The sequence below is a fragment of the Eretmochelys imbricata genome, chromosome 7, assembly GCF_965152235.1.
Source record: "Eretmochelys imbricata isolate rEreImb1 chromosome 7, rEreImb1.hap1, whole genome shotgun sequence".
Taxonomy (NCBI): domain Eukaryota; kingdom Metazoa; phylum Chordata; order Testudines; family Cheloniidae; genus Eretmochelys; species Eretmochelys imbricata.
The window spans coordinates 77,822,846-77,842,680 of NC_135578.1; the positions used below are offsets into that span (position 1 = coordinate 77,822,846).

Consider the following 19,835-nt stretch of genomic DNA (forward strand, 5'->3'; position numbering starts at 1 on the left):
ACAAACAAACAGTTAATGCAAAAATTCCACAAGCAAGTAAGATTATCCTTTCAGGAGCAGAATGACAGGATTAAAAAACGGGAGGATCCTCCAAATCAAAAATAGAACACTGTAGCTATGCCTCCTCCCAAGCTGATACCAAGTGGGCAGGAACTGTATGTTAGTCCATATATAAGAACAAGAAATATGTCCACAAAGCCCTTGGTGAACATGGAAACCTGAATGACCTCTCCAAAGAGAGGCCTTATTTGCTCTTGAATTCAGTAGAGGCCACATTGAGGAAAAAATTGATTTCCAATCACAGCAGGGTGAAAACCCAAAAATGGCTAGAATGAAACAGATACTGAAGCAGCCAAAATTGAAATTAACAAATCCAAGCTTGCTATTAAAACATGTAGTCATTAGGCATCTTAAAGGAGTTACAAGTCTGAGAACATATTGACTAAATATAGAAATTAGAAGTCTATAATAAATATGCCTTGCATCCAGAAACCACCTTATGTAGGCTTTTGAGGAGGTTCAGGTGTACAGGAGTTTCTGATGAGGAAAGTTTTCCCTTTTGGGTAGGAAAGGGTTGTGGTTTAATTTTGAGTTAGCTACTGGATTTCATCTGGATTATTTTAAAATCCTTTCAAACCACCTAAACAGAAACAAACAAGCACAAAATGCTAAAATATCAAACTCTAAATAAATAAATATCAAGCAAAGATTCTCTAAAAGTTATCCACAACCAGCTGCTATAACACAGTTGTTCCCCAGAATGTCACAGGTAATCACCTAGAAAAGCTGTCAATAGGTATTTTCAATCAACCCTGTTAAAGATGCAAGAGTCGCTACTAGATGATATAGGTTGGAAGTGGCATCTCTCAAGGAAAGATGGGAAGCAAAATTTGATAAATTACCATTATGTAAAGAAGCTTTTTACTAAGAATATTTGAGAGATAGTGTGCGCAACTGAAATTAAAACTGGTTTTTTGAGATGAGTGGCTGTGATTTGTCAGTCCCCAAATGTTACTGTTAATAGCATGCAACACTTCAAATTCAGTTTTGCTAGTACTGACTGAGCTATACTAACACTTATTTGGTCACATCTCATTTATAGCATAAGAAAAAAGTTAATAGTGGAAACAGTAATCAATAGTATATATATATATATGATGTCAGTGTTTCTTATTAAGTAACTTTCTCATTTCATTATTTGAAATATTTACATTTTTAACATTAATGTTCCATTTACTCCTCTCCTGCCCCCTCCCCCTTCCATTAACACATTGAAGGGCATCTCTCCTCTCAAAAGAAAGATAGGAGAATCTATCTCAGGAGGCTCTTAGTCACCAGGAGTCAAGACAGAGAGCTCAGGAGAGAAGAGGGCTATTTTTAGATGGTTTCTGTTGCTTCTCTCTTTGAAAGCTGTAAACCATATGCAGGTAAATATGGCTAGCAACTAATTTATTTGCTACACCTAAAAACAAAACAAAGCCAGTGAAGGGATGTCTCTGCTTAACTTAGATACATGGCAAATGCATCTAGCTGAGCTAATCACCAGACCTTCTGCAACATACTTCTTTCTAAATTAACCTATTACTCCAGCCCAGGCCTACTCAAAACCACTGACAACAATAAAGTTGAAGCAGCTAAATGAACATGCCTAAATCCGCTCACTGTCTTAGCCACTAATGTTCTTTTTAAAACAAGTGTTGGTGTTTAAAACAAATGGTTAGTGTTAGAGGTTTCAGATACTCAAGTAATAATTTAAATAAACTTGTGTCTCATTTCTGAGACCAAAAGTTCAGGACCTGGAACAGAAGAAAGGCTAGAACTAATGTTATTAAAATGGTTACCAACCAGATTTTTGTATTTGCGATCGATGATGCCTCTTCAGACTTCTAACAATACTTTAAGAGGCTAGCCAATTCATATGAAAAACGTGGGTGACTAGAGACTAGGTAAGGCCTCACTGGTGCCCAGTACTACTCTTTAAAATTCAGATACTTTTAAGACTATTGCTTATTGATACATGGACCAAATCATATACATTGTACTGAGTTGGAGCATGCTGGAATGAGCTTTCCAAGATTTTGTTTTGTCCTACTGGGTAAGATTTCTTGGTACAGGCCTGTTTTTAAACTAAAGCCAATAAACAGTCTTGCTAGTTTGAAACAAAGAAAACTGGAGGGTTTTTTAACGTTTCCCTTTAATGTTTAAAAAACAGTAGAACAGATTTATGAACCATGACTCTGGCTTCACTCTGACCTAGAATATGACACTAAAGAGTACCACTATTCTGTCTTACCTTTTCATCCACAGAAACAACAGCCACTGAAGAGTTTTTTTAAAAATTCCTAATTACCACCATTGACGTACTTTGTTTAAATCACAAGCAAACTTAAAGTGTTGGGAAATGTTACTGGGCAAACTACAAAAAATTAAAGATTATTTTTAAAATGACTATTTATTATGGGAACAGCACTTACAGATTATGTGAATGTGGAAAAACGTGGAATCAAAAAGGGGAGGTTACTTACCTGTAACTGGACGTTCTTTGAGATATGTGGTCCCTATCTGTATTCCACTGAGGGTTACGTGCAAGTGCCATGCACCCGGGCTTTTAAAGTAGTATTGTTCAGCGGTCCGCACATGTGCCCTTGTATTGCCTTGTGGTTTCACCCAAGGCAATAAAGGTTGGGACAGACTGCCAGCATCTCCAGTTCCTTCTCCACTGCAGATTTATTAGATTTGCAGCAGAGGGGAAGGAGGGTGGGATTGGAATACAGACAGGGACCACACACCTCAAATAACCTCCACATACAGGCAAGTAACCTCTCCTCGTTCTTCGCATGATGGTCTCTATGGTATTCCACTGAGGGTGATTGACAAGCAGTGTCTAGATAGGAGAAGGATGCGAGGAAGATGATGGAACTGTAAAATGGAGGCTCACTGTGCCAAATGAGGCGACTGTCGTGGAATCACATACTAGAGCGTAGTGGAAGGAAAAGATGCGTACCAAACTCCACGTGGCTACCTTACATATATCTGCAAGGGGCATGTCATGGAGGTTGATATTTGTGCTCTCGTTGAATGGGCCTGTATCCACCTGGTGGGGAGCATCCCAACAATTGATAGCAGCGCATAATACACCCAGAGACCCATTTAGAGATTCTCTGGGTGGAAATGACCTGCCCTTAAATTCTCTCTGCTATGGTGACAAACTAGCCTTGGAGACTTCTGGAATGGCTTTGTCCTTTGGATGCAAAAGGCCAGGGCTCTACACACATCAAGGGAATGAAGTCATCATTCTTCATTAGAGGCCAGTGGTAAGGAGGTGACTTCCAGTGGGATGGTGAGTATAGTGTCCACGGATTGGTGTATAGGAGAGTAGACCCCTTGCAGCCATAGCTGTAGTCCATCTGAGGAGAAGACCTTTCAACCCATAAGGTCTTACCTTCCCTGTCTGCCGGGATGGAGCGTGGTTGTTGTTGTTTGGTCTGCTCCCACACAGCTTGTATCACCAAGAATTTTGGAGGCGGATGTGAAAATAGAAATTCTGACACATTAGTGGGGATGTAGTATCTTTTCTCAGCTGCCTTGGTGGTGTGCATGGGACCAGAATATGCCACACGGTTTGCGCCGGTTGAAGAATGGCCTCATTGATTGGTTGAGCCACCCTTGCTGGTACCAATGCATGCAGAATGTCTAGTAACTGATGTTGACTGTTCTACAGCTCTCCTCGTGGGATCTCAAGAGCACTGGCTATCCTCTGTACCAGCTCTTGAAACTGTCAGCAGTCGTCTGGTGGGGAGGAAGTTGTCGATGACACGGCAGCATCTGGAGACAACAAACTTAGTCTCTCCATATCCACCGGTATTGTCAGAACCAGGCAAATCAGTGAGTCATCTAACCCCATTTCTGAATCTCTGCTGGACAAAGTTTGTGGGGACGAGATGGGGGAGTCCTCGAGGCAAACAGGACCGCTCTGAAGGCGAATACTGAGGCCACGAACTCCAATATAGCCAACCTGGTTGAGCTTGCTGCTGTTGAGCCTGTGCCCATGGAGCAGGGTACCAGCGCCAGGGATAAGGCAAAGTGGGGAACTGCCATAGTGCCATCCGAACCCTTTGGTAGTCGTGCTTCGAGAGTGGGAGCGGCGGGCTGTGTCTAATGTTCACATCCTCAGAATTGGAGACCTCCACAAATGGCATTGCCAACAGAGCTATTAGAACGAGGTGTGTGAGAGTAGCATGGGTAGCATGTGGCAGAAGTAGTGGGGGATGATGGGGCCCTCTGAGCAAGTAAGCGCATCAGAGCACGGGGAGACCTCAGTCCCTCCAAGGCGAATAGCTCATGGGGGCCAGGAACATTTCCGAGTCTACCAGGCATCAGTGGTATCTGGACTATTGATGGGACCAGAACTGGTAAGGGCATCTGTCTCAGAACCAACGGTTCAAGGGAAGCTGGTGGAGCTGAAGTAGACAGAGTAAAAGAGTCTGGAATCAGTACAAATGGATTCAGTGAGTGGTGCAGCCTTTAGTTACTCTTGTGAACCTTGAAATGCATCATTCCTCTGTGGCTGGAAGTCATGGATGGTGCAATGTCCTTCTTGGACTTGGAGGAAGACTTACTGCTATGCTTATGCATGTGCTTCTGGGACTCATGACTAGGCCTTAGCACGGCATCTGTAGCACTGATACCAGCAGAGCTGAACGGAGGTTCTGCGGTACAGGGAGGGTCTTTAGGGTGCTCAGGCCGATATACAGGGGTGTTCCCCGGCTAGGATCCAATTTTGGCCCCACGGCAGCCTCCATGAGGTTGAGTTGAAGAACTTGGCTTTCCCACATATGGACAAGGAAGGAGAGGCAGATACTACATATGGATACGATGTGGGATTCCCCCAGACAGCACTGGTGCACATCACTGATGGAAAACGAGCGAGGGCACAAACCATATGTTTTGAATCCTGGCATATTTGGCATAATCCAGTATCCAGGCACGGATGGGTAGGGAGGAGGGATTGTTTGGCAGGAAAACTGCTGAAGCAGCATTCCAAGTCCTTAATCCTATCAGCTACTATGAAACTAGAAATTACTTTTAATAAAACAATAAAACAGTAACTATGAATGAGGATAAAATCAATTTTTCTAAAATTTGTTGAAAATGCCTCACTAAGGACAAGAGAGCAACAAAAGCTCCGACTTGGACCATGCAGCAGTGAGGAGGAACGGGAGACTCTGGCGGTCCGCCCCGCACTTTATCGCCTCGGGTGAAACCACGAGGCAATAGAAGGGCACATGCCAAACGACACTACTTTCAAAAGTTCTGGCTCCAGGCACATGCGCATAACCCTCAGTGGAATGTAATAGGGACCATCGCTTGAAGAAAACACTGTTCTGTGCCAAATTCAATTAGGTAAGCTCCTGCCAAGTGGCTAGTAAGCACTTAATGCCTTAGATATTGCACACACCTGTGCTTTACAGCAAGTGGGCAGAAAAGCTACTATAAGCATATACTATGGAAACAACAACAAATGAAAGACTCTGGACACTGGTTCATGAACGCAGAGTGGAGGGAAATCACTGTGCTAGATTTAACAGCAAAACAACTGTTTAACAGGATAAAACAGCCATCTTTTAAATGGAAAAACCTAGTACATTTTACTTTGTTTCTTCCAACATACAACAGAGTAGAACAGAATGTTGGGAGAACAGAGAGGTAATATACCCTTTTTCTAAGTCACTGTAGCATGAACATATATGATAGTAAGCTATGTACAGTGCTGGCTGCCTCAGTATAAAATATTGAAGATATGAAATGTTCAGAATACAGTTATCAAGAGGATAGAAAGGTTGAGGAGTTGTGTATAAGCAAAAAACAGAGCTGCAAGTGTATGGCTTGAGGGAAAAGGAGCTTAGGTAATTAGAGTTTACACATCTGAAAGAACAAGAACTGTGATACAGAGAAGGATAATTAGGAGTACCAGAAAAAAAAGGTGTTTTAAAAAGTATAAAAGGTATTTCTATTGGTAACAATGGTTCAAATATGGAACAGGAACCAAGGTAAGATGCAGAAGCTCCATCACTAAACACACTATTCACAATTAGGGCTCCCAAGTGATTAAAAAAATTAATTGCAATTAATCGTGCTGTTAATAATAGAAAACTATTTTCAAATATTTTGATTCAATTACAACACAGAATATGAAGTGCAGAGTGCTCACTTTATATTTATTTTTATTACAAATATTTGCATGGTAAAAAACAAAAGAAATAGTATTTTTCAATTCACCTAATACAACTGTAATGCAATCTCATCATGAAAGTTGAACTTGCAAATGTAGAATTATGTACAAAAAATAACTGCATTGAAAAATAAAACCAAACAATGTAAAACTTTAGAGCCTAGAAAGTCCACTCAGTCCTACTTCTTGTACAGCCAATTGCTCAGACAAACAAGTTTGTTTACATTAGCAGGAGATAATGCTGCCCATTTTTTGTTTACAGTGTCATCTGAAAGTGAGAACGGGTGTTCATCTGGCACTGTTATAGCTGCTGTCGCAAGACATTTACATGTCAGATGCACTAAAGATTCACATGACCCTTCATGCTTCAATCACCATTTCAGAAGACATGTGTCCATGCTGATGGCGGGTTCTGCTCGATAACAATCCAAGGCAGTGCGGACCAATGCATGTTCATTTTCGTCATCTGAGTCAGATGCCACCAACAGAAGGTTGATTTTCCTTTTTGGTGGTTCGGGTTCTGTAGTTTCCACACCAGAGTGTTGCTCTTTTAAGATTACTGAAAGCATGTTTCACACCTCATCTTTCTCAGATTTTGGAAGGCACTTCAGATTCTTAAACCTTGGGTCAAGTGCTGTAGCTATCTTTAGAAATCTCACATTGGTACCTTTTCGCATTTTGTCAAATCTGCAGTGAAAGTGTTCTTAAAATGAACACGTGCTAGGTCATCATCTGAGACAGCTAGAACATGAAATATATGGCAGAATGCGGGTAAAACAGAGCCGGAGACATACAATTCTCCCCCAAGAAGTTCAGTCATAAATTTAATTAATGCATTATTTTTTTTAACAAGCATCGTCAGCATGTCCTTTGGAATGGTGGCCAAAGCATGAAGAGGCATACAAATGTTTAGCATATCTGGCACATAAATACCTTGACAGGTTTCAGAGTAACAGCCGTGTTAGTCTGTATTCGCAAAAAGAAAAGGAGTACTTGTGGCACCTTAGAGACTAACCAATTTATTTGAGCATGAGCTTTCGTGAGCTACAGCTCACTTCATCAGATGCGCCAGCTACAAAAGTGCCATGCGAATGCCTGTTCTCACTTTCACGTGACATTGTAAAAACAATCTCTCGTAAATGTAAACAAACTTATTTGTCTTAGCGATTGGCTGAACAAGAAGTAGGACTGAGTGGACTCGTAGGCTCTAAAGTTTTACATTGTTTTGTTTTTTAATACAGTTATGTAACAAAAAGAACTACATTTGTAAGTTGCATTTCACAATAAAGAGATTGCACTACAGTACTTGTATGAGGTGAATTGAAAAATACTATTTCTTCTGTTTGTGATTTTTACAGTGCAAATATAGGTAATCAAAAATAATAATATAAAGTGAGCACCGTACTCTTTGTATTCTGTGTTGAAATCAAAATAAATACATTTGAAAATGTAGAAAAACATCCACAAATATTTAATACATTTCAATTGGTATTCTATTGTTTAACACTATGATTGTTTAACAGTATGATTAAAATTGCAATTAATCTCAATTTTTTTTTTAATTAATTGCACAAGTTATTCAAAATAACTATTCACAATATGTTAGGTAAGGCACTCGGATATTCAGTAGGGACAGTACTGAGTACTGCACAAAAGGTGGACTAGAGGTCTACTAGATTTTTCCCACCTTAAAACCTCTAATCATTATATTAATAGTTTTTTTCATTTAATATTAAAGAATTAAGATTTCCAACAGCAGTATTAAAATATATCAAGTGTGCTTGGCACCCACAAATCTCACTAAAGTCAAAGAGAACAGAAGGTACTGTGTACCTTTGAAAATTAGGCCACTTCTATTTATATAAATTATGGGGCCTAACTTTAAGCACCCCAATTTGAAAACCTCAGTCAAAATATTTGTCAAGTATTCCACACTACACGGTGTGCAGTTGTGGTGTTCCACCTGCTGATTACCACCATGTACGTTTTCTCATGTCTGTTTAAAAAAGAAATCGATTATGTAGCTTGTAAAAAATAGTCGATTTTTGCAGCAGTGTGGTGATGAAGTAATACCTGTTCATGTAGTTAAGGTCAGAATCAGGACCCAAGGCTGATGTACATGATGTGAATTCACTCCTGAATTCTGATTTTCTCTTGAAATGAAAGTTATGTTCCACATGGACATATATTGAACTACTCATATCTTAGCAATTTTCTAAAGTTCTACAAGATTTTTTAGCCTACAAGAAACACAATTAAGAAAAAATAGCTTACAGCATGATTGGGTCAGTGAATGAAAGGGATTCAGGGTTGTCTTCTTCTTGCAAAGAGTTGATTTTCTTTCCAGTAGCTTTACCAATGGATGTCTTAAATTTGTTGGCTAGCTTCTTAGGAGTGTTTGTTATAGTTGAAGATTGGTCTGTACAGCAACTATACACTTCAAACTTTACTTGGAAGTCTGGCCCCGCTTCATCACTGAAAACAATTTTTTTGGATAATTTGTGAATTAACTGAGTACAGAATGAAAGTACAATAATGTATACTGTTCATCAAGGCAAAGAATTCCATTAGATTGCCAGAACAAATTGTATGTTAAAATGGAATTAAGGACAAGAGTATGTATCAGCAATTTAAGAATAGAAATTATAGTGATGTTATAATTATCCCATAAACAAACATCATAAAAACACAGGAAATTCAAAGTTTAGACTAAAACGTGAGAAAGCCAAATGTATTATGGAAATGCAGATAAGGCATCCAAATGAACAAGCAACATGATACGCTGTACCAGTACATACACCTCGGTAACAAATATACCTCAATCTACTTGAAGCTGAAGTTCAAGTTTGTTTGAGAGTATGACTGTAAGGAATTAAATATGTGCATCACAGAAAGCTGTGTGTGAAATTAATAAAGATTTTGTTGCAGTGCATAAATGAGTTTGAATATTACCATGTTTGGCTGCAAAGGCATGTAAGTTGCTGTGAATATTAATACTGGCCTACCTGATTTTTAGTCATTGCATTAATAGCAAGGACACTTGGGCAATCTAAAACGGTTAAGTTTTTTGTGAAGGATTACAAAATGCTTGGGCTTTTCATACAATTTAATTTTAAACTCCCAATGCTGAAGCTTTAGATTAGATTCACAAGGCAAAAAATGGATAAATATTCTGAATGCTAAAAAGTGACATTTCTATTCATTATCAAAATTTCAATTTTTTAAAAATACAGCATTTCTAAGTGATGGTTACCAAAGTCTACATTTGTAAATGAAACTACATGAATAGTAAAAAAAGTGTATAATAAAATAAATTAATTATTCTTAACATACTGAGATTGTTTGGTTTAAACTATGCCTTTAGATTAGTTTCTCCAAAGGCCCTGCATTCTCTAATGTGGCTTTGCTATATGTATCAACAACAGCTGAATGAATTGAAATGTTCTCTCGAGTTGTTAGACAGAAACCTGGGCAATTAAGGAGTAGGCTTATGATGATCTACAAATATTTTTAAGTAGTTTTTTGCCCTACTTTTTTATGCTTCATAAAGATAAAGATTTTATAAAAATTCTTTAACCTTTGAAACATCTGGAATATCAAAACAGTCTTCTGTGGTTTGCTGCAAGACTTACTACAGGTCTATTGTTAGCTCTCCTACCCTTTAATGGGTGGAGTTAAATCTTTGCCTTACATATTCATTTGAACAGGTGTTAACAAAAAACATTCTTAAAGTCTGTTTAGAAATCCCTTTCCTTCTCAACTTCTCAGTTTTCAGTCTATCAGCTTTTGTTTTAACTAGTTCTTGAGTTACCAGAGAGCTTCCAGGGTAGATATGACTCAAATATTTAATTAAAAACGAGGGGAAAAAACCACTAAGTGCCTCACAACCTCTCTTTATAAGTTAAAAACACACAAAGGAATACAAGCCCAATTCCTCCTCCACCTTTAATGGGCGGTGAATAACTTCCTGTCCAGTTTTCACAACGAGAAGGATGGTGGCTGTGGCACAGGCTCATGAAGGTGCAGTGGAAGACCAAGCAGAGAGTTTGTTTGTTTTTCAGTACCTACTGGCAATAAGGAGGTGAACTATGGGATCCCTGAAAAAAAATATGATAGCTGCCTTATGTGGTGATTGTATCCAACATTTTAAGTATTAATGTTTCTCGTTTACATGAAGTTCTGTAAAATACTTTCAGTTTTAATGCATTAATTTAATTACACACACACGCACACACACAGCAGCCCCATTCATTTAAATCACAGTAAAACATTTCTGAATATGACACAATGGAAAAGGCTATAGTTCAAGTGATCTAGCTAAATATAGCATCACTATAGGAGCCCAAATTCCTTGGGTAAAGAGAAGGATTCACCACCCATCCAAGTCATCAGAAGAACTTCCATTTATTTCAGTAGCTATTGGATCAAGACGTATGTACATATCACATCATGTCTTGTTTCATAAGAAAAAAACAAAAGTTAACATGTTTACTTTGTTCAACAAAACTTGATACTCACAATATGGTTACATTTTCAAAACAGATATCAGTTATTGCCTTATCCACAATAACCATGTCTGTATCAAAAACCTCAGCTCCCATTTTGAATAAGCAAAAAATTGCATAGCGCGGTGATCCTGGGGAAGAACCAAAGAAATGTTTTAGCAGAGACGTTATGTAACACAACGTTAAAGTTTTCCTGTAAATGAAGACATTGAAATGAGTTTCAAATGAAATTTAACTTGAATCTATGATGCGTTATCAAAGAATTCTTGTAATCATAAATTATACATCCTAGAGTGTTATGCATTTTGTAGTTGAACCATCAAAGCTGCTGCATCTGCTAAGCAACATTTCTAGAAAGAAAAGTTAATTTCAACCTCTACTCAAGCATTCCTTTCTACAGGCATCTATAATATTTGCTAATAATTTCAAATACTTCAGTAAAAAGTATTTGTGCTCAATAAGATCAATTAAAACCAAACCAAAACAGCTGAACACCAGAGTGTATACCATATTATGAATGCACTAATGGATTAGAGTATTTTGCCATACTAAGCCCCTCTGACCCTATTGAAAACAAAGTGAAATCAATGCCAGGTGACAGCTGGAACAGATTTAGGGTTAATCTCCATTACATAGCGAAGTGCATGCATTTGTGAAGACTACCAAATAATCCACTCAACGCCAACAGAGAGAACTTTCATTTAAATCCTTCTCTGGTAAAGGCATCTCCCACCAAATATGCTTTCAAATTCAGGAAAAAAGATACAACAAGTTTATTCAGAATTTTTTCAGCTGTTAGTCAACTTAGTGGTGCCACTTTTCTATTTCTTCCTCTGAAGTTTCAATCTTCCTCTCTCAAAAGCATCTCCAACATCCACCTAAACTACAGTATTAGAATTTCATTCAGCTCAGATACGCCCAGGCTTCTCCACAGCACCACTTTCTCAGTAGTAGCAATTTAAATGAATAGAAACTGCATAATTCTAACCTATTTTAAATGGCCACCACCACTTCCTTCAGGGTAAGAGTTACTGTGCAGTAGTGCAGATAGATAGTCACATAGTTCTGCAAAATTCTCTCAAAAAGATATAGTGAAAAGGAGGGTCTCCACTCCATGTCCAATTTAAACTTTGATAAACATTACCTGTTTATATAACAGTTCAATAAAATCTAACATACTTTCTTTATTGTTGAAGTGATCAGAGCCTTTCCACATTAATGGTATGCGAATATCTAAAGAAGAAAAGGAAAAATTAAGTTATAAGCAACAGTGTAGTCCTGCGGTCCAAATAAAACACAGAATATTTCTGGTCTGTTTTTCTACCGTTCTATTTCTGGCCATAGTATGGCCTACTCTTTCGATCCAACAAATAGCATAACTAATTCAATCACTACCACTAATGCCAAAAGAAACTTCATAACTTAACTAGCTCAATATGAAGTGTCATTCTCCTTTAGAAATGTTCTTAATCCCAGCATAGTTCATAATCTTATTTAAGAATATCTGAAATAACATCTCCGGGTGGCTGCTGGAATGTGGCTCTGAGTGATATTTAAGTCCATTTTACAGTGAAGATATGTTACGTGAAATACTCTTGCTATGTTTGTGCTGGTAACCACTCATTTTGCTACAAGAAAGACAACCCTTCTATATTTAAAGCTAACTGGGAGAAGTTTGTGTGGCAAGTGCTTATTCTTGCCTTGCCAGTCAGTCATTGAGCAAATACCACTTGCAATTACATACCAAGTTTGGATCACCTTAGCTGGCACAAAAATTTAAAAAAGCTTTTTAGTAGTACTGTTGATTAATCGCAGTTAACTGATTCGATAACAAAAAAATTAATCGCAATTTAAAACATTAATTGCAATTTTAATTGTGCTGTTAAATAATAGAATACCAATTGAAATTTATTAAATATTTTGGATGTTTTTCTATATTTTCATATATATTGTATTCTGTGTTGTAACTGAAATCAAAGTGTATATTATTTTTGTTTACAAATATTTGCACTGTAAAAATGATAAAATAGTATTTTTCAGTTCACCTCATGTAAGTACTGTAGTGCAATCTCTTTGTCGTGAAAGTGCAACTTACAAATATAGATTTTTTTTTTGTTTGTTACATGACTGGAATCAAAAAACAAAACAATGTAAAACTTCAGAGCCTACAAGTCCACTCAGTCCTACTTCTTGTTCAGCCAATCGCTAAGACAAATAAGTTTGTTTACATTTAAGGGAGATATTGCTGCCCTCTTCTTATTTACAGTGTCACCAGAAAGTGAGAACAGGCATTTGCATGGCATTTTTGTAGCTGGCATTGCAAGGTAATTATGTGCCAGATATGCTAAACATTCATATGCCCCTTCATGCTTCGGCCACCATTCTAGGGGACATGCTTCCATGCTGACGACGCTCATTAAAAAAAAATAATGTGTTAATTAAATTTCTGACTGAACGCCTTGGGGAGAATTGCAGGTCCCCTGCTCTGTTTTACCCGCATTCTGCCATATATTTCCTGTTATAGCAGTCTCGGATGATGACCCAGCATATGTTGTTCATTTTAAGAACACTTCACTGCAGATTACACAAAACACAAAGAAGGTACCAATGTGAGATTTCTAAAGATAGCTACAGCACTTGACCCAAGGTTTAAGAATCTGAAGTGCCTTCCAAAATCTGAGAAAGATGAGGTGTGAAACATGCTTTCAGAAGTCTTAAAAGAGCAACACTCTGATGTGGAAACTACAGAACCTGAACCACCAAAAAGGAAAATCAACCTTCTGCTGGTGGCATCTGACTCCACCAACATCCAAAAATAATAAATGGTGTTCTATTATTGGTTAACAGTGTGATTAATCGTGATTACTTTTTTTAATCACTTGACAGCCCTTTTTAGTTAAAAGAAAAAGTTACCTTTTACTTTATAACCATATTAAAGGGCTAAAGGCAGAGCAGCTTAATTCTTCTAAGTCACTTGCTTTTGGTAATTAACAATGGAGCTGGTATTTCTTTAAACAAACTTCTTATTTCATCTTCCCTGATAAGTTCAATTTTATCTGACACTGGCAGACAGCAGTGCCTATTGTTATTTATAGATTTATTCCTCAAATACATGTCACGTGAAGTGAACTCTATAAAACAAAGTTGGCTCCAGAAGTACAATACGGCAACTTTATAAAGAGCATGCAATATTTAGGTGACTTGAGATGGCATCAGTGAACGGCATTAGTGCAAATATGCTGGCTTTCATTAAAAAATCTTTAACATCTTTTTATATAGGAACTTTACTAGCTGTGGAATTGGTCTGTACAGAAAGTATACAGAAAAAAATACACAGATACTTCTGCAGCAAGTCCCATTAGTCAGTTATTCCCAGAGGACTTTTCATCCAAGGTTTCTTGTTGTTTTAATTGGACCAGCAGTAAGGTTGTTATAAAGTGTTTGATTTGTTCAGTACGAATGTTATCTAGACCAGCAGCTTTGCCATTCTTCAGGGTGTTATTCTGGAGGTTAATTTGGTCATTTTACATTGTGCCTCAAAATTGTAAGTTTCCTGCTCTTCTTGCTACTCAAGCCGGATCTTGGGTTGTCTGTTTGGTGCCCTGCTATTTTCCAGGAGTTGGTGTACAACCTGGTCTTCAAGAACATTGTATTGTTGCTCTGCCTTTCTTGGGTCATTGTTAAGCTTCCAGATGGTAATCCATGCTTTCTTGCTGCTATGGGTCGTATCCGTACTCTCAATAAGATTCTGCCATGACTTCCGTTTTTCCTCCATTAGTGCAGAGACCAGTTCTTCACAATTGTCGTCCGTGCACATTTTGGCTACCAGGTTGTGTTTTGCACACCAGAGCCCTTTGACATTTGCTGATATTATTGTCAGTGCTGGCCTTGATGAGGACCATTTTGAATGACATTGACAACTGCTTTGATGTTCAGGTACAGTCAGTCGGTTATGTTGATGACTGAGTTGGTCTGCACGCATAGAAATACTTTGGTTAGATTGTAGTCATAGGTGTTCAGCATGATTTACAGATTTAGAGAATCTAGCCACCAGACTAGCTGACATTTGGACTGACCAAATCAAACACTTCGGACCAGCAACAAAGACCTGGTTGCTTGTTTAACATGTGCTCAGTCACACACAAAGCAATGAGCATGTGTTGTGACACTCCTGAAGCTACAGAAGGATGCAATGGAGCTGGTATTTCTGAAGAAATTCAGGCCTATATCACTATTATCACCTCTGCAAACTATACAAGCATCACATCTTAAATCATCTACCACCAGTTGCTGAAAAGCACCTAATCCCAGAGTAAGGTGGAGTCTACCCAGGAAAATCATGCACGGGAAAAGTGCTAAACATCAGCCAATACATCAAAGATGGCCTTGAAAAGGATATGGTAGCAGGCACTGTGTTTGTTGTCCTATCAGCAGGATATGACATAATGAATTACTGAAGGCTCCTCTCTAAAAAATACAACATGCTGAAAGATCACCACTTTGTATAACTGATTCAATCTCTATTAGAGCACTGATGTTCTTACATTGAACTACGCAGGAAGCAGAGTTTATAGCAGCAAAAGAAAATGGCCTACCACAAGCAAGCATACTCTTGCCAGTACTCTTCAACATCTACACAAATGATCAACTGTTCCAGCTCAACACAAGAAGTTTTATCTATGCCGATGATCTATATGTTGCTGCCCCAGCCAAGGATCTCACCCTGATGTAAGCTACATTAATATCAGCACCATCTGGGCGCTTAGTCTATTACACTAGGAACTAGTTGCATGCCAACACAGCCAAAACACAAGCGAATCTCTTCCATCCTCAGCATCTGAGGCCAATATACAGCTCATCATCATTTGGAATGGGGTACCGCTTGCTCAACACTGAAATCCTGTCTACCTTGGAGTGACGCTATACGGTACTCTCTCCTTCAAGGCACACATGAAGAAGACAAAAGGCAAAGTTAGTGCCCGGAACAACATACTCAGTAAACTTGCAAATTCAAAATGGGGAACCAACCCAGCAACACTAACAGCCACTGCACTTGCACTTTGCTATTTGACAGCTGAATACGCAGGTCCAATGTGAGAAAGGTCAGCTCACACAAAGAACCTGGACCATGTGCTGAATTAACAGCTACAGCTACATCATATGATGCCTAAAACAAATAGCTTCTGTGGCTATTAGGAGAGCAGACATCTGCTTCATGGTCATAGCAGTTAGTTGCCTGAAATCTCGGAAAAGCTTCCTAACTGCAACAGAATCATTTAAAAAAATCGCTGACAGCTAAACAAGTGGAAATGTGGCTCAAATGGCTCAACATACCCAATGAAGATGCCAAATACCCATCTACATTGCCAAACACCTTCCCGCAGGTGCAGAAAAAGATTGGTTAACCTGGAGATGTTTAAAATGACTCCGATCAAGAGCTGACAGGTCAAAAGTCAATATGCAGAAGGGAAGCTATTCCAACTACCTAGACACACATGACTGAGGTGAACTGCAAACCACAGAACATCTGTGGGTCTTCTGGCTCCTGGAGGAACTGTGCACCAGAAAGATCTCACCAGGATTACAGATCAGGCCATATCATGTGCCCAACACTGGAAAAATCTATGGTTGTGGTAAAGGGACACAAGATGAACCAGAATAACTGTAGAAAGAGTTTCAGGAGTTACATTAAATTCAAATGTTTACATTTAGGCAAGATTAAGGTGTGATTCACAATATTAAGTGTCACAATGGCGGAGCTTTACAGGCTCATCTATTTTTAAGTGTGTACAGGAGACCTGATGAATTTTCTTTCAGTCTTTAAGGTGCCACCGGAATCCCCATGGTTTTTGTGGATACAGATTAACACAGCTACCCCTCTGATACAGTGGATGGCGAGTATACAATTTTAGATGATCCTAACTTTTAAAAATCAATGCCAAATACCTCAAACTAAGCCAAGACACTTTCTGAAATTGCCTTTCAGTTTCAAAATTTCAGTCATTCTAGCTGTCTAAAAGTAAAGGTTTTTAAAATAAGAAAAGTGTTTTTGTCCATTTTCCTTTTATTAATTCAAAAAGCTACAGGAATCTCTCAAATTTAAAAAAAACCTGAGCATGGAAAATTTCAGCCTTAAAAGACAAAAGGTCTAAAAGTTATAATATATGGAAATGGAGTTACAGTAGAAAAGTGTTTGAAACTTTAACATAGAAAGTCATGAATGACTGCTACGTTGGCTAACAATTAAGAGTACTTTTGTATGCCTCCTTCGACATCATGAAAGATGAAAAATTTACGCCTTAATCAGAAAAAGTCATCAGGATATAGACACTCAATTACTTGAACAAGTTTAAAATGATACTTGTAAACCATTTATCAAAAATTCAGATCAATTTTCACACATTTTAATTTCAGTTACAATTAGCTGTAAATCCATATGGATTTAAATTAGATACATTCATGTAGTACAATTAATCAGTTTTAAATCCAAGGATTCCTTTTGACATTTTATTTATAGATCATTATAAAAACAGACCTTTAAATTACAGTTATGCTTTTTGATCAACATTTAATTTATTGTCTGCTGACAAAGTAATTGGTAAAACAGATAAATTATATAGTTTATTCATGCAAGGGGGATTTAAATGCATGAAAACAATATAAAAGCAAGAAAAAATTATGGATAACGAATGTATTCCCCACTCCATGCTGAGATAAAGCTGCTACCCTTCTGAGTCTATTCTATGTGCCCTAGCATCCAACAAAATGATTAGAAGATTCCATTAAGCCTTGGTGACAGAACAGCATATTTCACACACCCCAAAAAAGAAAAGACAAATTTAACTTACTTTTAAACTGTCTCTACTGTAATAAAAAATAGAGTCATTGTAACTTGTGTTTTTTTGGTGTTTATTGCTCATTTAAACAGTGATTTAGAAAAAGCATTGTCAATGTCTACCAGATTTTCGCGGGCACCAGCAGCAACCACACTATGAACCAACCTAAGTCATGGTTAAGGATACAAGTCAGTCACGGATTCCGTGATTTTATGAGATCTCTGTGACTTCCTGAAAATTTCAATAATTCAGCCCTGCGACACTGGGGCTCCAGCTTCGGGGCTCCAGCTTCAGCCCCATGGCGCTGGCTTCAGTAAATCCATGATTTATTGTTCATTGCCCATGTCCTGTCCGTGACTTAATAACAATACCCATGCCAAAATCATAGCCTTAGTCATGGCATAAGGTCAACAGAGTAGCACATGTTTACACTAAGGCTAAAGCTGGCCCAACATGTACACGTGCTTGTTTAGGTACAGAACCTACAGTATAACCTTTTTAAAAATGCGTTCAGTAACTGAACACTTGATTCATCAAGTCGGAAGAACTTCAATTCCTATCATAAAATTTTGAAAGATACATTTGGAATCTAACATTTCAGTTTCCCTGTACTTATCTTGTGTCAAATCATGTCAAAAATCAGTGGTGCATCCGAAAATTGAGGATAATACTACCTCACTACTCCGCAGGAGTGTTTTGAGAATAAATAAAGGATTGTGAAGCACTTTGAGATGTACTGATGAAGTGTTAAATAAAAGTTAAGTATTATTACAGTAGATGCTCATCAGTAGCAACATATTGGTGCCCTTTTGTTATGTTGCTCCTAAGTGGCTGTTGCTGTTATGGGGATTGTTGACAATTCACAGTAGGGAAAGTGTTCCCAGGGAAAATGTTGCTCCTAAGCAGTGGTTGCTCTTACAAGGTGTTGCTGGAAACAAGTGTCTACTGTATTGTATTATAAGATCCTACAGATTTCATGATAGGATCATGTAGAAGTTGGGCTATGAGGGATCACGGAAAACATTTTTAAAAGCTCCTAACAAATCCTATTCACTTTCAAAGGGATTCGGGCACTTTTGAAATTTTTATCCCAAGACTTGAACACATGTATTTTTAAGTAAATGAATATATTTACCTTTCAAATGTGTATAAGCGTTTAGGCAGATACAAAAGCATTCCATAACATGAAAGTCCTTCAAAGTAGTAGGAAGATCTTGGGTGGGGTTTTCAACCCTCCCCCCCCCCCCCCCCCAAATTACTAAAGAGCATGGGTTCCACTGAAAGGCAACAGGTTATCCTCCTAAATCAGGGGTTGGCAACCTTTCAGAATTGGTGTGCCGAGTCTTCATTTATTCACTTTAATTTAAGGTTTTGCGTGCCAGTAATACATTTTAATGTTTTTTAGAAGGTCTCTCGCTATAAGTCTATATATTATATAACTAAACTATTGTTGTATGTAAAGTAAACAAGGTTTTCAAAATGTTTAAGAAGCTTCATTTAAAATTAAATTAAAATGCTGATCTTATGCTGCCGGCCCACTCAGCCCGCTACCAGCCTGGGGTTCCATTCACCTAGGCCAGCAGCAGGCTGAGCGGGGCCTGTGGCCAGGACCCCGGCTGGCAAGGGGCCGACAGCCAGAACCCCAGGGGCTGGGACCCCAGACCAGCAGTGGGCTGAGCGGCTCAGCCAGCTGCCACTCAGCCCGCTGCTGGTCTGGGATCCTGGCCCTGCCCACAAAGAGCAGGTACCTACCTCCTCCCTGGTTCGAGCCCATTCTCTTCCTCTCTCTCTCTGCACTGAGCTGAGGGTAGGAGTGCACTGAGCACAGGGCTAGGGGTGAAGGAGGAGGCTGGGGGTTGGAGTGTAGGGCCTGGCCAAGAGCTAGAATGAGGGAGGGGGCTCAGGGTTGGGGCAGGAGGTTTGGGTGTGGAGTGCTTACCTGGGCAGCTCCCATTTGGTGCAAGGGGTGCAAGTGGGAATGAGGGGGTGTGTGTCCAGGAGCTCCCGTTTAGTGGTCAGGGTGAGGGTGGGAATGTGGGGCATGAGGTGTGGGGGGGGGGGCTGGGTATGTGTGGGGGGTGCAGGAGTCAGGAATGGGGTCGTGGGGGGGTGTAGGGGGCTGGGAGTGTGTGGGGGGGTGTAGGGGTCAGGGAAGAGGGCTGGGGATGTGGGCTAGGGTCATGGAGATGCTCCCAGCCCCCTGCCCAGAGCAGCTCATGGCAGGGGGCTGGAGGGGATATGCACCCCTTCCCTAAGGCCCAG

The 19,835-nt window shown here is 39.0% G+C and overlaps 1 protein-coding gene across 1 annotated transcript in view; it reads right to left on the reverse strand.

Moving 5' to 3' along the window:
- Positions 1–19,835, reverse strand: part of RTKN2 (rhotekin 2) — a 57,448-nt gene that overhangs the window by 25,171 nt on the left and 12,442 nt on the right. The window contains exons 4-6 of the mRNA XM_077822201.1: positions 11,917–11,970; positions 10,751–10,868; positions 8,507–8,707 (exon numbers count right to left, since the gene is read on the reverse strand). Coding sequence (XP_077678327.1) covers positions 8,507–8,707; positions 10,751–10,868; positions 11,917–11,970 — 373 coding nt within the window. The remainder of the gene's footprint in view (positions 1–8,506; positions 8,708–10,750; positions 10,869–11,916; positions 11,971–19,835) is intronic.